Source organism: Gymnoscopelus microlampas (genome assembly GCF_963454915.1).
Source record: "Gymnoscopelus microlampas genome assembly, chromosome: 19".
Lineage (NCBI taxonomy): Eukaryota > Metazoa > Chordata > Actinopteri > Myctophiformes > Myctophidae > Gymnoscopelus > Gymnoscopelus microlampas.
The window spans coordinates 16,792,443-16,812,050 of record NC_139956.1 but is presented as its reverse complement, the minus strand read 5'-3'; the positions used below and the strand labels follow the sequence as shown (position 1 = coordinate 16,812,050).

The 19,608-nt window shown below is 42.6% G+C and overlaps 1 protein-coding gene across 3 annotated transcripts in view; it reads left to right on the top strand.

Annotated features, from left to right (window-relative positions):
* The window catches only part of LOC311035384 (F-box/WD repeat-containing protein 7-like), a 53,508-nt gene extending 36,003 nt beyond the window's left edge, over nt 1–17,505 (top strand). For 2 of the 3 annotated variants that reach the window (XM_084043552.1, XM_084043553.1), the window contains 6 exons: nt 3,732–3,913; nt 10,041–10,266; nt 10,459–10,525; nt 11,376–11,519; nt 13,602–13,751; nt 14,563–17,505. In XM_084043552.1, coding sequence (XP_083899678.1) covers nt 3,732–3,913; nt 10,041–10,266; nt 10,459–10,525; nt 11,376–11,519; nt 13,602–13,751; nt 14,563–14,705 — 912 coding nt within the window. In that variant the 3' untranslated portion in view covers nt 14,706–17,505. The remainder of the gene's footprint in view (nt 1–3,731; nt 3,914–10,040; nt 10,267–10,458; nt 10,526–11,375; nt 11,520–13,601; nt 13,752–14,562) is intronic. The other variant, XR_014599708.1, reaches the window with a different exon arrangement.
* The last annotated feature ends 2,103 nt before the right edge of the window (nt 17,506–19,608 follow it).

Below are 19,608 nucleotides of genomic sequence, written 5' to 3'. Positions count from 1 at the left end.
GCTATTTTCAGGTAGCCAATGTACAGGTTTTAAGTGGGTCAATAGATTTTTATGCTATATTAACTAATTTTGCTGGGGACTCTCTGGAAACCCCCTCAAGGACCCCCGGGGCCCCCTGGACACCACTTTGAGAACCACTGCTCTAAAAGTACGCAGAAAGCTGCTGACTCCTTGTGAGTTTGTGCAGTAATCGGGTCTTTGCTTTCAGCACAGAGCAGTCACATCTCTGCCCAGAGGCGTGTTCTAAAAATACTGTTTAACCACGTCAAACAAACTGCGTGTTTCTCTATGTATATCACTGTCTCTCTCTCTCTCTCTCTCTCTCTCTCTCTCTCTCTCTCTCTCTCTCTCTCTCTCTCTTGCGGTCTCTTGCTGTCTCTCTTTCTCTCGCCGTCTGTTTGTTTATGCTTCAGTGTGGAGCAGACACTGCGTGTTTTACTGTTGTTGCGATTTTTTTTAAATCAGCCCAAATGACAACAAAACGCCATAACTGAATGGGTAGGGAGCCTTGGAAGCAGATAGTCCCAGGTTCGATTCCCGGCACCGGTAATGTGTCGAGGCGTCCCTGAGAAAGACCCTGACCACCGCCCCCTGCGTTCATTTGAGAAGCACTCAGCTGGGTGAAGCTGAAAAGTGTAATTTCCCCTGTGGGATGAAATAGGTCTAATTAGCATTAGAATCATTAGTGGATAGAGAGGCCGTCTGGTAATCAGAAGGTCACGGGTTCAACTCCAAGCCTGCTCATGTCTACGTGTCCTTGAGCAAGACACTTAGCCCCCCCCCACGCTCTTCATAACCTATTATTATAAGCTATTTGTGCTATTTAAAAAAAAAAATCTTTAAAGGAAAAAATTTACATTTCAAAATGTTCTCATTTAATCGATTATTTTCATAATCAATTAAATCCATTAGTTCAATTAAGGGTTGCACCCCTACACTTGTTCCCCCCTCTTCACCTCAAGTGAGGACGTTCTTTGAACTTTGAATACTGGGGGGGAGATTGTGAATTGGATCAGGTTAAAACACACAAAGAAAACACACACACACCTTGTACAGTTTGCATTTGATTGTCCCTCCAGGTTACTGTTGGGTGTGTGTGTGTTTTTCTTTCTGCAGGGAACAGAGAATCTCTTAGGAACACACACACACACACACACACACACACACACACACACACAGAGGGTGTTTGTTGAGGCAGGTTGGAACAGGTGTGTCTGGACAAAGAAATGTTGCACCGAAACCAAACAGAGAGAGGGAGGGAGGGAGGGAGGGATGGAAAGAGAGAGAGAGGTAGAGGGAGGGAGGGAGAGAGAAAGGATTAGGGATTATGAAAACCAGACATTTAAGATGGTGTACTCTGTGACAGACAGCCTGATAAATGATGGAGGGATGACAGATAGATGGATAGTTAGTTGACAGACATACAGTCAGGAGCATTCTGTCTGTCTGGTTCTGCTGCACTCGTTTACCTCTGACCTTAATTGTCTCGTTCTCTCGTTGACATGTTTTCTGTCATGGAATTTACACTTTGTGCCTAATTTTATAATAAAAGGTTATAATAAAATTAGGCATAACTAGACCATATCCGGTCGACGCATCCGTGGGGGGATATGCGCACATGATCTGGCAACCCGGGAGGCAGTTCGTCCCATAGCCCGGCAGCCCCGTAACCATGGCGACAGTGTTTGACACAAAAACGCTAATAAGAAGCTGAGATTTGGTGAAATTGAAAAACGGGCTTCACAGTTAAGTTCAGATGGTAATGGTCAATGGCTGTGTGCAAATTCAGAGCAATTGCTCCAGCCACTGAGGAGAACTGGGTAGCTTCACGTACTCACGTACTCACCTACTCACCACTACAGACAGAGGTTACTAGAATTATAGTAGGATGTGTTCATTCTACAACAGGGTATATGTGATGTTGTTACCTATCATTAGTTTAGGTGAAAAAAGCCTGCATACATCGGTATGGGTTGATATTGGAATCGTAAATTAAGAATTGGACAATATCAGAAAATCGGACATTCCTAATAAAGAAAAAAAACAGGACAATATCAGAAAATCGGACATTCCTAATAAAGAAAAAAAACAGATCTACAAGCTGAAGACGTGTTGCAAAGCGTTTTGAGCTTGTAGATATGCTATTTTTGACATATTTGGAATACGGCTTAAGTGGTTATTTGTGTTTATACTTATTTGTTTGTCGTTCTTCTCAAATCAAGTTTTATGGGTCAAAACATGGGTAATCAGTCTGGCCACAAATTTACACTCCTCCCCTTGTCCTCCCTCTCTCTTTATCTTTCCATCTCTCTCCCTTCATCTATCACTCATTCCATACTCCTCCCTCTTCTCCTCTCTCTCTCTCTCTCTCTCTCTCTCTGCCCCCCCCTCCATCTGCCATTCCATCCCACTCTCCTCCCCCTTTATCAGAAATCTCACAAATGTTTACATAAGCTTCCCAGGCAGTGTTTACCCCTGTTGCCTTGGTAACCACTACAACAACACCTATAAGGTCAAAGGTTTTTCTCTTCTCGTTCTCTCTCCCTCTGTGTGAACGGAAGACAAATATTGACTTTCTCATCTATGATGATATGGCATTTTCACATACTGTACACAGATAATATATATGTACACACACACACACACACACTGAATTTTGTATGTACTATAACACAAGTAACCCTAACCCACACACACACTCACTCTCTCTTGCCTATTCTCTCTCTCTCTCTCTCTCTCTCTCTCTCTCTCTCTCTCTCTCTCTCTCTCTCTCCCTCTCACACACTCCTCCCCATGTCTCTGTCTTCGGAATGCAGTAGTCAGCAGTATCGAAGTAAAAATACAAATTCCTTCACCTCTCTCTCTCTCACACACACACACACACACACACACACACACACACACACACACACACACACACACACACACACACACACACACACACACACACACACACACACACACACACACACACACACACACACACACACACACACATTGACACTCACTTGGCCTGAGTCAGCGAGATCACTGTGTGTGTGTGTGTGTGTGTGTGTGTGTGTGTGTGTGTGTGTGTGTGTGTGTGTGTGTGTGTGTGTGTGTGTGTGTGTGTGTGTGTGTGTGTGTGTGTGTGTGTGCACGCTGCAGTACTAGTAGTATTTGTATTGCAGTATAATAATGCTGCACATTTCTGTACTACCAACAGCCCTATTCCATAGATGTTTCACTCTGGTTCTCTGTGTCTCTACATTCATTGTGTTTTCATTAGTCAGTCAAAACAGACACCACAGTAGTTGGGTAACCTTGGATCACAGGGTTGCTTTCTCAAACAGAAAGCCTGGGGAACGTTGAAGTGAAAAGTGGATAGAAGGGGCCGTGGCCGCTGACAATATGGATAGGAGACATTCCATAGCAAGGGGGAGGGTGCACCCTATAGTTAACCAAAACTAACCAAAACTAGAATTAGAAAACCATTTTAGTGAACTGAAATAAAAAATAAAAGAAACTAACCTAAACGGTATTGTGTGTTTACAAAACTAACACAAATCATAGAAAGAATTTGCTTAGTCTTTGTCAAAAATCTTAATAATACGATGTGTTGTGAGCTTGTAGATCTGCTGTTTTGGCTATATTTGAAACGATTTGCAAAAACTTTGGACCGCCCAGCAGTGACCATATAACATACATTATATGTAACGTATCAATAACATGAAGTATTGTGTGTTTCTCAGTGTTTGCGTACGTTGACGGGACACACCGGAGGGGTGTGGTGCAGTCAGATGTCTGGCACAACGGTGATCAGCGGCTCGACGGACCGGACACTGCGCGTTTGGGACGCAGAGAGCGGGGAGTGTGTGCACACACTGTATGGACACACATCCACCGTGCGCTGCATGCACCTGCACGGCAACAGGTAGGACACACAGTCACGCACACATACTCATGTTATGTGTGCGTCATGTTATGTGTGCTCACAACGCGTCACGCGTTGTGAGCTTGTAGATCAGCTATTTTCTTTTTTTTGTCACTTGGAATTTTTATTAAATTTTTTCACACACATACAATGTACAAAAAGAAGAAAATAAAAATGAAATGAAACAAAATGAAGATGAACAGGACCCACAAGACATACAAGGACAAAAACTAAAAGAAAAGACAAACAATTCGGAACCAAACACTGATCATAATTGTCCTTTTGTTACTCATGTTACTTCACTTAGATAGTGTTCACGTAGATTAACCATTTTGTCCATTTCTTTTCCATTTGTGCCTCCTGGAGCCTCAATCGTAGCGTCATGCTTTCCATAACATATATTTCCTCCACTAGATCTTTCCATTGTTTTTTTGTGGGTTTGTCAACCTGTCCCCATTTCCTTGTGATACATTTCTTCCCTGCTGCCAATAGAATCTTAACCAGATACCTGTCTCTCATCCGTATATTACCCGAGTCTAAGTCACACAGATATAACACTTTACTATCCATAGGTATCTCATATCCTAGTATCTTCTGGAGTTGTCTATGTATCATTTTCCAAAAAGATTCAATCTTATGACATTTCCAGAAAACATGTGAATGGTCTGCATTCTCCTCTCCACATTCCCTCCAGCATTGAACCTGTTTCCCTAGTTGTTTACTCTTAATCTTGGGTGTTATAAAGAACCTAATTAAATTTTTCCAGGAGAACTCCCTCCAGACTCGTGAATTGGTGGACGTTTGATGTGCCCTCCACATATTTGCCCATTCTTCTTCTGTAATTGCTATCTCAAGTTCAGTCTCCCACTTTACTTTTACATAATCCGTTGTATGTTTGTTTTTCATAAATGTTCGGTATAATCCCGATATAACCCGAACTTCTTTACTCGAGTATGCATTTATAATCATTTGGACCACACCATTCACTTCTCCAGAGGGTGTCCCCCGGATTTCCTTTGTATAATAGTCTCTTAGTTGAAGGTACCTATAAAAGTCGTGTTTATCTATATCATATTTATCACTTAGTTCCTTAAAACTCTCCAGCTGCCCCTTTTTCACCAAAGTACACCACGCTGTCATGCCCTTGTTCTGCCATTGTTTAAACCCTTTATCATATTCAACCGGTCTGAAAGCACTGTCAGCGGCTATCCATTTTAATTTTTTAATTTCCTCTTTTAATTTGTATTTTTTAACTATTTTATACCAAATCTCCAATGTAAATAATGTGATTGGGTCAATAAGGTGTTTCTTTTTTTTGAATAAATCAATGTCTCCTAGTAAGCTCTGGATTGGTGTATTCCCCACTTTCCATTCAATATCCTTCCATCTGGAGATGTAGTCAGGATTACACCAACATATAGTATACCTCAGCTGAGCAGCTTGATAGTACATTTGCAAATTGGGCAGACCCATTCCCCCCTTATCTTTTGGTAGCTGAAGGGTCATAAATTTAACCCTAGGTTTCCCTCCTCCCCAGATAAATCTAGAGATCAATCTATCCCATTGTGTGAATTGGCTTTGGGGGACCTCTACTGGCAGGGCCTGGAATAGGTATAACAATCTAGCCAGAATATTTATTTTCACAGTCTCTATTCTTGAGTTAAGGTCTAGTGGCAAAGTGGTCCATCTTTCTATATCTTTACGGATTTTCTGATCTATTCCGGTGTAGTTGGCCTTATACAGTGTGGAAATACTTTTAGTTATGTTAACACCCAGATATTTAATACTTTTTTGCTTCCAATTAAAGTCATAGGATTCCTTTATGAGTGCATTTGGGGTATAATTCAGTGCTAGAATCTGAGTTTTAGCTATGTTAAGCTTGTATCCGGACAATCGACCAAATGCTTCTAATATATTGGTTAGCACGGGGAGTGAATCATTAGGTTGTCCAAGGAATGTGATTATATCATCGGCAAAAAGCCCTATACGTTGTTCTCTGCCCTGGACCTCAACGCCATGGATACCCTCATCTTGTCTAATGGCCTGTGCCAGGGGCTCTATGAAAAAATCGAACAGCGCTGGTGAAAGGCAACAGCCTTGGCGCGCAGAGCGCTGTAGATAGAACTTTTCGGATAAACTTCCATTAATTTTGATTCTCGCTGAGGGCTGTTGGTATAATGATCTTATGCTTTGTACTGCCTCTTTGTTAAACCCAAATCTTGTCAACACAGCATATAAGAACCCCCAAGAGACCCTATCATACGCTTGAGCAGCATCTATACTCACTATTAATGTACTTGTTTTTGTCCTTTGTACCTTATCTACAATGTGTATAGCTCTTCTGATACTGTCATGTGTCTGGCGACCCCTAATAAACCCAGTCTGATCTTCATCGATCAGGTCTGTCATGAGATCAGCCAGTCTTTTGGACAAAATTTTTGTATACATTTTGTAATCTACATTTAAAATGGATATCGGTCTATAGCTGCTACATTGTTCCTTATCTCTCCCCTCTTTTGGTAGGACTGTAATTATTGCCTCTGACCATGATGTTGGGATTTTGTGTTTTTTCAGTGTCCAGTTAAAGGATGTTACTAATAGGGGTGCAAGCTCTTCCCTATACATTTTGTAGAATTCAGCAGGAAAGCCATCACTCCCAGGCGCTTTGTTATTCTTAAATGAGCTGATTGCCTCCATTACCTCCTCCATTGTTATGCTTGCTGTTAATTTATCATTTTGTATTTTCCCAATTGAAGGCAGGTCCAGCTGTTCCAAATATGCTTTCATTTCCCCTTCCTCTACTTCCTTGGGCTGTGTATATAACTCCTCATAGTAGTTTCTGAATATTCTCTCTATTTGTTCAGGAACACATGTCAGTTCATCTGTCCGAGGGTCTCTAATTTGGCATATGCTACTCAAAACCTGCTGTTTGCGTATCCGCTTAGCTAATAGTTTGGTGGCCCTTGACCCTGCTTCATAGTAGTTCTGTTTTAGATACCTATTATTTCTTTCAATCTCGTCAAGTTGTGTTCCTTTTATTCTTGTTTTCAATTCTTGTATTAGTTTGTATACCTCCTCCTTCTTTGTTTTCTGATATTCCTGTTCTAGTTCCCTCAATTTGTCATTGTTTTTCCTGTAGATTTCTAACTTGGCCTTCTTAACTATTACTGATTGCACTATCAATTTACCCCGGATAACCGATTTCATGGCATCAAGAATTACTGTAGGGTCCACCTCTCCATTATCGTTTTCTTCTATATATCTTAGCAACTCAACTTTAATCTCCTCCTTCCTTTGCTCATTATTTAACATTCCCAAATTGAGTCTCCAGACTGTTTGTCGTCTCCTGTTATTCAGTCTCAACTTCAAAGTCACTGGGTTATGGTCTGACACGTCCGCCCCTCCAATCTCGCATTCTGTAACTCTATGACTTTCATTTGTGTTTATAAAGAACTGGTCTAATCTTGAATGTACTTTATGAGCTGCAGAGAAGTGGGTAAAATCAATTACTAAGGGGTGAAGATATCTCCATATGTCTATCAGTCCCATCTCCTCCAGCGATGTGTTTACAAATTTTGCTATTTGAGTTTTCCCCCTTTTTGAACTTGACGTATCTTTTTTATCACATAAAACCGTATTAGTATCTCCTCCGCAAATCAAAATCCCACTTGTTTCCAAGGCTATGATATCAAACAAGGATTTGAAGAAATTCTTATCACTTTCTGGAGGTGCATATATATTTACCAAGGTTACCGGTTCATTTTCCAGTTTTCCTTTTACTATAATATACCTCCCCTCTTTGTCTTTAATTTCTTTTTCATAAATAAAATTGATTGTGTTAGATATCAAAATTATAACACCTCTTCTAGGGCCCTCTCTATATGAACTATAATATGAATTCCTATAACCAAATCTTTTTAATTTCTCATGTTCCGTTTTATTTAGATGGGTCTCTTGTAAAAAATAAACCTGCATTTTTTCCTTCTTCAGTTTTGTCATCACCCTTTGTCTTTTTATGGGGGAATTCAGACCATTCACATTTAGTGACATAATTCCAACCAAATCAGTCATCATAGTCCCTCCTATCTCTTCTTGTTACATGTAACCCTTGTTCAGTCATTCCATTTTGTTTGCAACCAGGTGTCAGCTCCACATATATAAGACATAAAACAAAAAACACGTAACACAACCTCCAAACACGGGGTAAATCCTCCGTGACCCCTAAACCCTCATAACAGGGTGCGGGGGTAAGCCCCGTCTTGAACGGGGGCCCCTCCCTAGGCATACTAGTACTAGACCCAACCCTTGGGCTTCCCCAGTGCCTAGCCATCCTCCTCTTAATAAGAAACCTCTTGGTCGGTATACATTATCCCATCAAAAATAAAGTACAGAACAAAAACCATTCCGTTTTCATCAAAACCACAATTTGTAACAAAGTCCCCACATTAAGTTGTATTTGTACATTAAACAGCCAATCTTATCGTAAGGGTGGGCTAATTTTCTATGTATTGTATTAATATGACGTCAATTTTTTATCATTCGCCTCCTTAATTATTTTATCTTCCCTCGCCATTTTTCTTTTCCCCCCTCCCCCACAGTCACTTCAACTCAATGTTTACCTCTTATTTCCAGCAAAAAACATTCCTTATCTTCTTTTAAAACTTTTCAACCTTTCCGAAGCTCGATTCTTTGCACCTTTCGCCCGTTCCACTCTCTGCCACTGCTCGGATCCATGGTTCGATCTCGGGCTCCTCTCCGCCTCTGCTGCCGCCGTGGCCGCTCGACTCGGCTCCTCCGCTGGCGGTTCCTCCGCTGTCGGTTCGGCGAGTCCCTCCTCCTCCATCGGCGAATCTGCGTTTGTGTCCCCGATCGGCTCGCTCTCCATGAGGCCCCTCTCCTTCAAGACCCGGGTGACGTCCTCCGCGCTGTTGTAGGTCCTCGTCCCCTCCGACCAGTGGATCTTCATCCTTGTGAACGGTGTATTGAAACGGATTCCTTTATCTTTTAGTACTTTTTTTGCTGGCAGGTAATCTCTTCTCATACGAACGATTTCGGGGGGGTAATCATGATCAAAACCCAGACGCTTGCCTTCCACTTGGATGTTCGCCTCCCAGGCCTTTCTCAATATCATTTCTTTCATCTCAAATTGTAGGAAGTTCAGCACAATGGACCTGGGAGAAGCAGACGGGTCATTCGGCTTCTGTGTGAGAGCTCTATGTCCCCTCTGCAACTGAAGTTGGGTTCCTTCGGGTAGACTCAACTCGGAATGAAATAATTGATCCATATATTTCATTACCGATTCACCTTCTGTCTCCTCTTTCAGATTAAAGACCCTCACGTTGTTTCTCCTGGCTCTTGTCTCGAGTTCCAGTAATTTAGCTTCTAAAATCTCCACCTGGTCCACCATTACCAACAAGGCACCGTCCGCTCCTGATCTCCAATCTTCTACCTCTGAAATGCGTGTTTGGGACTCGTGCATGTCCGCCTTCAGCGCCGCTATCTCTCCGTCGTGTCTTTCCGCCTGTCGGTCTACCTCCATGCGAAAGTTAGTAATTTCTTCCTTCATTTCTTTCATTATTCCTTCTTTGAGCGAAGTTAAGTCTCGCTGCATTTCTTGTTTGAAAGATTTTAATTCCGCCGTCACACCAGCGAGTCCCACCCGCAGCACTTCCTTGATTTCCTCGTCCATGTTTTTTTTTTTTCTTCGCGTCTTCTCCCCTTCTTTCCCCTCCGTCGTCGTCGATGAGTCCGATGCTTTAATCCTCTCTTGTGGTTCTTAAAATGTTTCTACGTCTTCTTCTTTTAAGTAGTATTCACTTTTCATTCATTTTTTCCCATTTTGGTTATGTTTCTGCCGTGTTATTTTAACCGACTCTAGAGAGCTATCTAACTAAGCTGCTCCTCTCTCCGCCATCCTACTTTCGGTCAGATCAGCTATTTTCATTACTTTTGTGTGACACTGTTGTATGATTAAGTGGGCCATTCATTTAAGAAAAAAACATAAAAACTTTAAATATTGTTTTACAAGGTTTCTTGTACATCAATATTCTTGTGTTCTTAAAAACACACACACACACACACAAATCTGTGTTTACACTGACACTCTGCTGTGCTGTGTGTTGTCCAGGGTGGTCAGTGGTTCTCGGGACTCGACCCTGCGGGTTTGGGACACCGGTACGGGGGAGTGTGTGGGCGTGCTGACGGGCCACGTGGCCGCCGTGCGCTGCGTCCAGTACGACGGACGCCGCGTCGTCTCCGGGGGTTACGACTACGTCGTCAAGGTCTGGGACCCTGAGACGGAGCGCTGTCTACACACCCTGCAAGGACACACTAACAGAGTGTACTCACTGCAGGTACACACACACACACACACACACACACACACACACACACACACACACACACACACACACACACACACACACTCTTTCACAAGCTGAAGACAATGCCAGTAACAAACTATACTGTACATCAGTGAATTCATATCACAATCACATGTTTAAACTGCAGAATCTAATCCCAAATCTCTCTCTCTCTTTCTCTAGTTTGATGGTGTGTATGTTGTCAGTGGGTCTTTGGATACCTCCATAAGAGTGTGGGATGCAGAAACAGGTACACACACACACAAGCACACACACAACTTGAACCTGCACTCTATAATACTATAGTAGAGTGCGCACAATTGGCCACGTTTAGACTGAGATTAAAAGGTTTCTATCGATTAGTCACCCGATGGAGACTTGAATTCATGGATTTTTCTTTTTTTGTCGCCCTAAGCCAATCATTTGATGACCAGCAGACCGGTAGGCAGCGGTTCCGGTAGGACATACAAAGGAGACTCTTTGTGGCTCCTGCCGGAACCACTGCCGGTCATCAAAATATTGGCTTAGGAATGCGACAAAAACATATCCATGAATTCAAGTCTCCATGAGGTGACTAATCGATAGAAAAAAGTTTGGGGGTGAACTATCCCTTTAACCCAGAACCTTTGATAATTTGAAAACTTTGTGAAAAACAGCGCCCCCAGCGTTTTTCACTTTAATAGAACGAATAATAAGAGCGAATGAATAGAACGACGACCACTGGAAACAGGCGTTTGGTCTGCCCTCAGCCCTCCACTTCCGGTGGTGCACCTATGTTTTCATTCCCACTGGCACACAAACTGATTTAGCTCTGTTCATAAACAATTTACTTAGGAATTATGTTCAATATCAGCGGGTTGGCTTAAAAGAGACATTTTGGCTGTTTTTGTTAGTCCGAGAGAGGGTACAGGACCACTGATCCATTTGGTTCCATCTGTACCCTCGCAGAGTTAAATTTAGATCGCGATGTAACGTTACCGTGCGGGCTGCGGGGATGCCGGGAATATACAGAATAGATGTAATATCCTGTTAGTATATAATTACAGAGTAATATACCAGTGATAGAGATTGATTTCCCATCACTTCCTGTTCACTTCCAGGTGCGTGTGTCCACACGCTGACCGGCCACCAATCACTGACGAGCGGCATGGAGTTGCGCGACAACATCCTGGTGTCTGGGAACGCAGACTCTACTGTGAGAGTCTGGAACATCACCACCGGAGAATGTCTACACACACTGCAAGGTACACACACACACACACACACACACACACACACACACACACACACACACACACACACACACACACACACACACCACACACACCACACACACACACACCACACACCACACACCACACACACCACACACACACACACTGCAAGGTCAGACAGGAGAGAGAGAGAGAGAGTCTGTTTATGAGGGTCAAGAAAAGAGGCTGATAAATAGACTGCAAACTAACAATAGAGGAGGTGTGTGTGTGTGTGTGTGTGTGTGTGTGTGTGTGTGTGTGTGTGTGTGTGTGTGTGTGTGTGTGTGTGTGTGTGTGTGTGTGTGTGTGTGTGTGTGTGTGTGTACACGCGTATACGCACGTGCGGATGTGCATGTGTGTGTATATTGTGTATATTTGCTGTACATTGTGTATGTAGGTCAGATAATGACACCTTGTGTTGTTGCCTATTCAGCAATGTAACACTATAGACTGCATTCCTCTGAGAGAGAGAGAGGCAGAGAGAGAGAGAAAGGAATCATGTGGCCTCGAAAACTCTTCAAAAGTATTTTTTCATTTTCTTTATTGTATTTATTCACAGAGCAAACATTCTAACAGCTCGAGTGTTAAACATTCAATTCCCAATGCACCCCCCCCCCCCCCCCACACACCCTTTGAGCTTTCCAACAGACAAAGAAACACAAACCAAAACATGCCACAAAGTGTACTGAGCAGTGGGCTGACAAGTATTTTAATTGAACATGAGATGTTTGTTTTGAACATGGTGACTGTTTTAAAGCTGCTGCTTGAGATGAGAACACGGTGACGGATAGAGATCGGCACTATTTGTTCCGTTGAGGATGCAGTTAAATTGATCTTTCAAAGAACAACCAATTATTTGACACCGTGGCGTTTGGGAAGAGATCAAAATCAGTTTGAAATGAAGAGACATGTATTAAATCTTCTACTCCCCCCTTTCACGTACTTTGTGGATAAAAGATGTACTTAACTATGTTAAATTATAAAGAATCGGTGCTTGAAGGGTGGCACCCTGAAGAAGTTCCCTTTTTTAAATATTTCCATGAGTTGAACCTCCCTGATATCTCTGACTGATTGTCAGTCATCATTTGTAGGATAAAGAACAGAGGCATATTGAACGGCGGATTACTACTAGTAGTAATTCGTTTTTGTCTGTACTTTTGTTTCAGTCGGTCGTTTCCTTTATTTTATTTAAACTTTTTGTCCTTTTCCTTTTGATTCTATTTTGATGAGTTGTCCGTCTAGTCCTTGTTTTGTCTTGGTGAAAGGTCTTCCTAAACACTTGCCAGCTTTGCTGCTCCATCACTGATTAGTTTCACTACTGTCTTTGGTGTGAACTTTGTCAACTTAAACTACAATAAACTGATTGCGATTTTATGGAGAGACATGTCCGAGTCTGTGAGTTCCCAGAACTCTATGGCCCTGTTCAGACTGGAAATCCATCCCAAATCTGATTTGTGGCCTATCCAGATTTGTGTTGTGTTGTTTTTATGCAGTCTGAACAGCAAAGAACACACATTTTGCATCGGATATGAATCGTATTGCTTAGCCTTTTTCAGACTGCATAAAACCAACCCCACTCCAGTCTGGATAGGAAATCCCATTTGGGCCTTAGACTCTGCCCGAGTGTGTTCTCATTGTCTTGGTTGTGTTTTGTTCTCAGTTAGTTTGAAGTTGATGTTTGATGTTTACTGTAGTTTTATGTATTGTTAGTCTAGTGTAGTGACTGTTGTGTGAGCGTGAGCTTTGTGTGTTGTTTCATCTTTCTGTACCGTTTAGTGTTTTTAGTAAAGCCGTTTTGTTTTGAGTTCCTGCTTTTGGGCTCTGCCTTCAGTTTGACGATTGTTTCCTTACACTCATGTTATTATAAACCATTTGTAACTCAGAGAGAGTACAAATGGAACCAAATGGACCCGTTAGGGTCCTCTCTGAGTTAAATGAACGCTGAGGATTTGACTGTGTAGGACTGCATGCTGTTCTTATCTGGCACCCTGATGCTTTTAGAGGCTTTTAGCCGCGCAGTTAGCGTTGATTAGTGACAGTAATGGAGTTTGCGTGTGTGGTCGGCTCCCTCAGGTCCTAACAAGCACCAGTCAGCGGTGACGTGCCTTCAGTTCTGCAGAGGTCTGGTTCTGTCCAGTTCTGACGACGGGACGGTCAAACTGTGGGACCTGAAGACAGGGGCGTGGCTCCGAGACGTGGTGGCCCTGCAGAGCCGAGGATCCGGTATGAACACTTCAATTGCAAACACAGCATTTAGTAAACCAACACAGCACCATGTAACAAAGCGTTATATGACATATTATATAACACGTATGTCATGTATGGCACAATATTGCATAGGTTGACATAATATAATGTAGCCTGACATTATTTATGATAGCATATCAAAATATTGCATATCTTAGCATAATGTAACGTAGCCTAACGTTATTTATGATAGCTTATCAAAATATTCCATATGTTAACATAATGTAACGTAGCCTAACGTTATTTATGATTATAGCTTATCAAAATATTGCATATGTTAGCATAATGTAACATACAGTAGACTAAAATTACATAATGACGGCATATCATAATATTGCATAGATTAGCATAATATAAAGTAGCCTAACAATATTTATGATTAACATAATATAATGTAGCAAAACATTAGATAGGATGGCATAGCCAGTGCCACGTCCACTTATCATAAGCGACTTTGGGCTTGTTTTTCTGTAAAGTTGCTTGTAAATATTGGTAGTTGCGGGTTGGGTTTCTTATTTCTTGGCCTTGTTTCTAATGTTGTTTATAAATCAGTGGTTTCTAAACATTTTCATGGCAAGGACCCCCAGATTAATATGTTTTTTTCCACAGAACCCTCGTCTGAAAATATTTTCACGTATGGGGGTTTATAGCTTAGCATAATGTAACAATACAGGATATAATACTTAATAGCATGACGTAACATAACCGCATATTTCTATTTGCAAACACGTGTAAAGCCCCCAAGTTCCCGAAGCTAACCAATCACGTGACTCTCCTTCCTCGCCAGGCGGTGTGGTGTGGCGAATCAGAGCGTCCGACACTAGACTGGTGTGTGCGGCCGGGAGCAGGAACGGAACGGAGGAAACCAAACTCCTGGTGCTGGACTTTGACCTGGACGAGGACGACGACAGCAAGGCGCCGCCCGAGTGAAGGGACGTGATGTCATCAGGAAGTGACGACATGAATGCATAACACTACTTAGATTTTTTTAAACTGGAGGAATTACACTCACGCACACAAACAAACACACAAAACACACACCTTGCTTCTGACCAAAGTCACGGCTGGATCCAAGTAGAGCAGTGTTTTCAAAGTGGGGTTCAGGGACCGAGGGGGTTCCAAATGGACCCTTACAGGTCTGTAACTCGTGAGAGTGTACAGATGGAACCAAATGGACCCTTACGGGTCCATTTGGTTCCATTTGTATACTCTCAGAGTTATGGGGGTCCTTGACATTTAAAAAAAATAAAAAAGTTTGAAAACCACTGAAACGGAGAGACAGACACACATGAATGTTGCAACTTGTCCTCAGTGACTGAAACCAATGAGAGGACAGACATACAGACACAAGTTTCTGTTACTAGATGCCATTTTTAATTGAAGTGAATGTTTACCTGGACTAATTAATGTAAAGCCCAATTCGTACTTTGTCGCGCCGTTGTGTGCTACGAAGTGTGAGTCGGACTTAACTGTACGGTCAAGAGACTAATGGATTGGACACTCAGCCCAATCGGACAGGTGGATGTACAGACAGAGTGTGGGCAACGATGGATGTTTGGACTCAAACTAATCAATGAATGGATGGATGGATGGATGGATATGCAGACGACCGAATGTGGACGGACAGACAAACACAGGGGACAGTTAGTTTTGTCACTGACGACGACGGTGGTGGTGACGAAGGCTTAAGGAATTGGCTTCCGAAAGCCTGAATGTGATTGGCGCCAATGAAAGCTGGACTTTTTCCTTCCTCTCGCTGCTGAACCAATGAGGAGGAACGAAGCCGTTTGAATCGACCAATCAGAATCGGACTGCACCAAATCTTAAGGGGGCCGGGGCACACCGGTGACTTGTGGTGGTGGTGGCGGCGTAGTTGGGGAAATGTTGCGTCAAAGTGTGTGTCGGAGACGGAGCGCGTAGGAGGGTTGAACGTTGATGTCCTTAAATATTGTTGTCGCTCACTTATCAATGAAGATGATGATTGATCATGCTTGTTTTCAGATTTTGGGTGTGAGGTTGTAGTGAAACAGCTAGTGGGGGGGTTGAAATACTTACATACGTATTGCTACAAAGTACTTAGACTATTTTATGTGATGTTGCTCACACATTGTAATAATAATTTATAAATAATAGATAATCTTGTCCCCAATCCTTTGGGGGTATTTTTTGTCACCGTACATTTGCACGTACGTGATATTTGTAAATGGACTGCATTTTTATAGCGCCTTCCTTTCTCCAAAGCTTTTTACAATGTATTTCACATTCACACACACATTCACACACCGACTGTAGAGGAAACCTCGGCATTTACCCATCCGAACTAACTATAGGAGCAGTGGGGAAGTGCTAAGTGCTGTTAACACAGCGCCCGAGGAGCAGGGGTTAAGTGTCTTGCTCGGGAACACAAACTGGGTGGTCCCAGGAGGCAATCCCGTGACCTTCTGATTCCCAAACGGCCTCTCTACCCATTCAGCTATTGTTATGAACTTATCGTGAATCATCTTCATTGTTGGGCATCAACCTCCTCAAACCTTTCCTGTGACACTTGTCCGCAACATTGCCCAACTCTGACTGTGAACATTGTGTCCCGAGTGCTCTGTCCTCTTGTGTATCATATGTAGAATATGTTGACTGTACAGTATGTTTAACATGTGTACCTCGCTGCTACTGTATGTCTGCCAGCTGGACTACAAGACGGGGATGGACTGAAGGCTCGAACCTTCTATCACAAGACATTCTATCAGATATGAGAGGTTCTATCAAACGTAGAATGTTCTATGAAATGCAGAGCATTCTAGTCTTTCTATGAAGCATGAATGACTGTGTAGATCATGTCTTTGAACTCGTGTCTTTTCCGAACAAGGCTTCAAATCTGGAAACGATCGGGTTCCAAAGCAAGAGGAGAGTGCTGATTAATAAATTGAACATAATGGCTCTTTTTGACTACAAGAACCGAGTTCTAGGAACCCTGAACTTACTTAAAAACAGCGATGTGACGCGTTGTGAGCTTGTGGATCAGCTTTTTCGCCGCCTTATTAGTTTTTTTTTCCGATAACATCTCCTCGGGGCGGTTTTGTTTATATTTGAAACGTACACACACACAAAAAAAAAACAGAACTTTACAGGTTTCGGAAACGTTCAGGTTATGGAAGGTTCTGGGTTACACTTCATAGTTGAAAAGAGCCATTAGACACCAATATGACCCCCCCCCCCCCCCCCCTTTCCAAACAACACTTATCGATAGAATGTTCAATAAGCTGCGATTCTTGGGCAACAAACAAACACATCTCCAGCCAGTGAGCGGACGTTCTGCCTAGCAACAAAACTCTGAACCAGGAAGTGAAGGAAGTCTAAAGCCTTGTTTGTATACTTTGTCTTATGATGCGTGTCGACAATTAGCCGGCCTACAAGCTCGCACGGCACGTTGTGAGCTTGTAGGTCGGCTATTTTCGGTGTGTGGCGATGTCATGCGGCGAAGTATAAATCGGGCTTAAGTGCCCATGTGTGAGGTCATGGCAGTGATGTCATAAGCAGAGCTGTGTGTGTTGATTGTAATAAATGTAATATAGTGTAAATATAAAAAGGCGGTGTACATAATTCAGGTTTTTATATAAAAGGAGGACAAAGCTATTGTCATGATGGAATGTTCTATCGCTCAGCTGTGAGGGAGAGAAAATGATGGAGGGGTGAGGGGATGGAAAAGTACGATTAAATAAAGATGTTTTTTTTCTATAAAGATCTCTGCGGTTTACTGAATACTTCCAGTGTGATGTCAGAGTCGAGGATGTGGTGTGGAATATTTTAAACACTGATGAACTAAGACTGTACTAGTCGGCTATACTGGGAGCTTCCCAGGATAACCACAGTCTTCTGCTGTTGTACTGGTCAGCTTCCCAGTGCAACAGTAAAAGACTGTGGTTGTAATGGGAAGCTAACAGGCGATGGTGTGACATCTCCTCATATACAGTAAACACCAGTTATAATATGAGGAGGTTGTAAACAAACTGGAGTTCTGCTCTATAAAAAGATGAAAAGATGAGAATAAACATGCCTTGGCAGAGGAGAGGAGTTAACGAGCCTTGAGTTAATTAGCAGTTCAAAACACCAACACAGATTGTCCTCAGTCAGTTGACTGACGAATACTGATCAATATTCATGAGGAATTTGATGTATATTTCATGGGTCTCTCACATACTTTATTAATGCATGATAAGAATACATCGTTACATCACGTACCCAGCCTTTATTTGCCCTATGTTCGTGTGGGGGTGGGGGGGGGGGCTGCTGCTGTCACCGCTGCCATCTCAGCCCTAGGGATTATATGACAGCTGACCAATCAGTGCAAGCTGAAGTGCCACTGCGCTGAACAGGCAGCATGAGTAAATGGTAAATGGTAAATGGTGCATTTATATAGCGCTTCTATCCGAAGCGCTTTACATTGATTGTGCCATTAACCCATTCACACACACATTCATACACCGATGGCGGAGGAAACCATGCAAGGCACCAACCTGCTCATCGGGAGCAATTAGGGGTTCAGTGTCTTGCTCAAGGACACTTCGACACTAACTCTAGGGGAGCGCCCCAGCCCGGGATCGAACTGGGAACCTTGCGGCTTTCCAGTTCACTCTACCCGGCCACTCTACCCCTGAGTGACTGAATGAACTCACCATGGGTTCGTTCAGAGCACCCTATTGGTCTTTCGTCATGCGGAAATTCAGAGCAGTCGGAGCATCGCTGTTCAAATAGCTCTGTGGTCTGGGGGAACAAACTGACCACTGTCCTGAGTGTCTGAATAATGGAGGAGGAAGTCATTACAAAATGCCATGGTCGCAGCTTGTCTCTCTAGGCCAAGGGTTCCCAAACCTTTCAGGCCTCAACCCCCAAAATAATTATGTTTAAACTGGGGACCCCCCACCCTGACAAGCTCTTGGAATTGTAGGCATTTCATTTAGTTTGACTCGGTTCCACAAATAAATATTTTTTATTCAATTTCGGAACCACTGCTCTAGGCAGTATTCAACAGGAGTATACGTGTAACAAAACGGGTAAAAATCATATTTATACACGGGATGAATTGATGTTCATTTTACAAGACTAAACTGGCAACGTTAATAACTGACTGTTTGTAAAATTACTGATACCAGAGCACTCTGAAATTGGAGCAGATTCTATTCTATTTTTGAAAAAGAAATTGTGAAAATGTGTACAAATATTTGAATATATATATATATACATTTTTAACTCAAATTTTTGCTTCTGCATGGGGGTCCGCGGCCAAATACATATCATTTTGGGTGGTCCTTGAGATGAAAACGTTTTTGAATATAAAAATGCATGAGTTCCCGAGGCTACTGCGTTAATGACTTCTGCTGTGCTTGGGCGACACCATAGGGCGACACCTGTCTGCAGGGAATGTTGAACGGGAGGCCCAGTGGAGGCTCGTCTCGCTGGAGGCTCCTCACTGGCAGGTGAGCCAGCAGGGTACAACTGCAGTGGCAGCACATAAATGCGTGGGGAGGGCACAATGACTAAATTGTGAGAAAAAAAAGGGTAAACATAATTGGCTTCTCTGAAATTTCCAAAAAAGAATCTAAACAATTTATACTCCAGCATACGACAGTGAATAAATCAGGCTATAGGGACTGGAATAATTGGAAGCGGGTCTAGCATTTCCCCTAACCGGTGCGGTTCCTCATCCTCATTGACATTCATGTTTATTTTGTCGCTGTTGGGCAGAAACTTTGTATCTCCATATTTCAACTTCTTATGTTTTTTGTTTTGTAAATTAATGCCCTTCTTCATCATACTACAATGTCACACAAAACTAGCA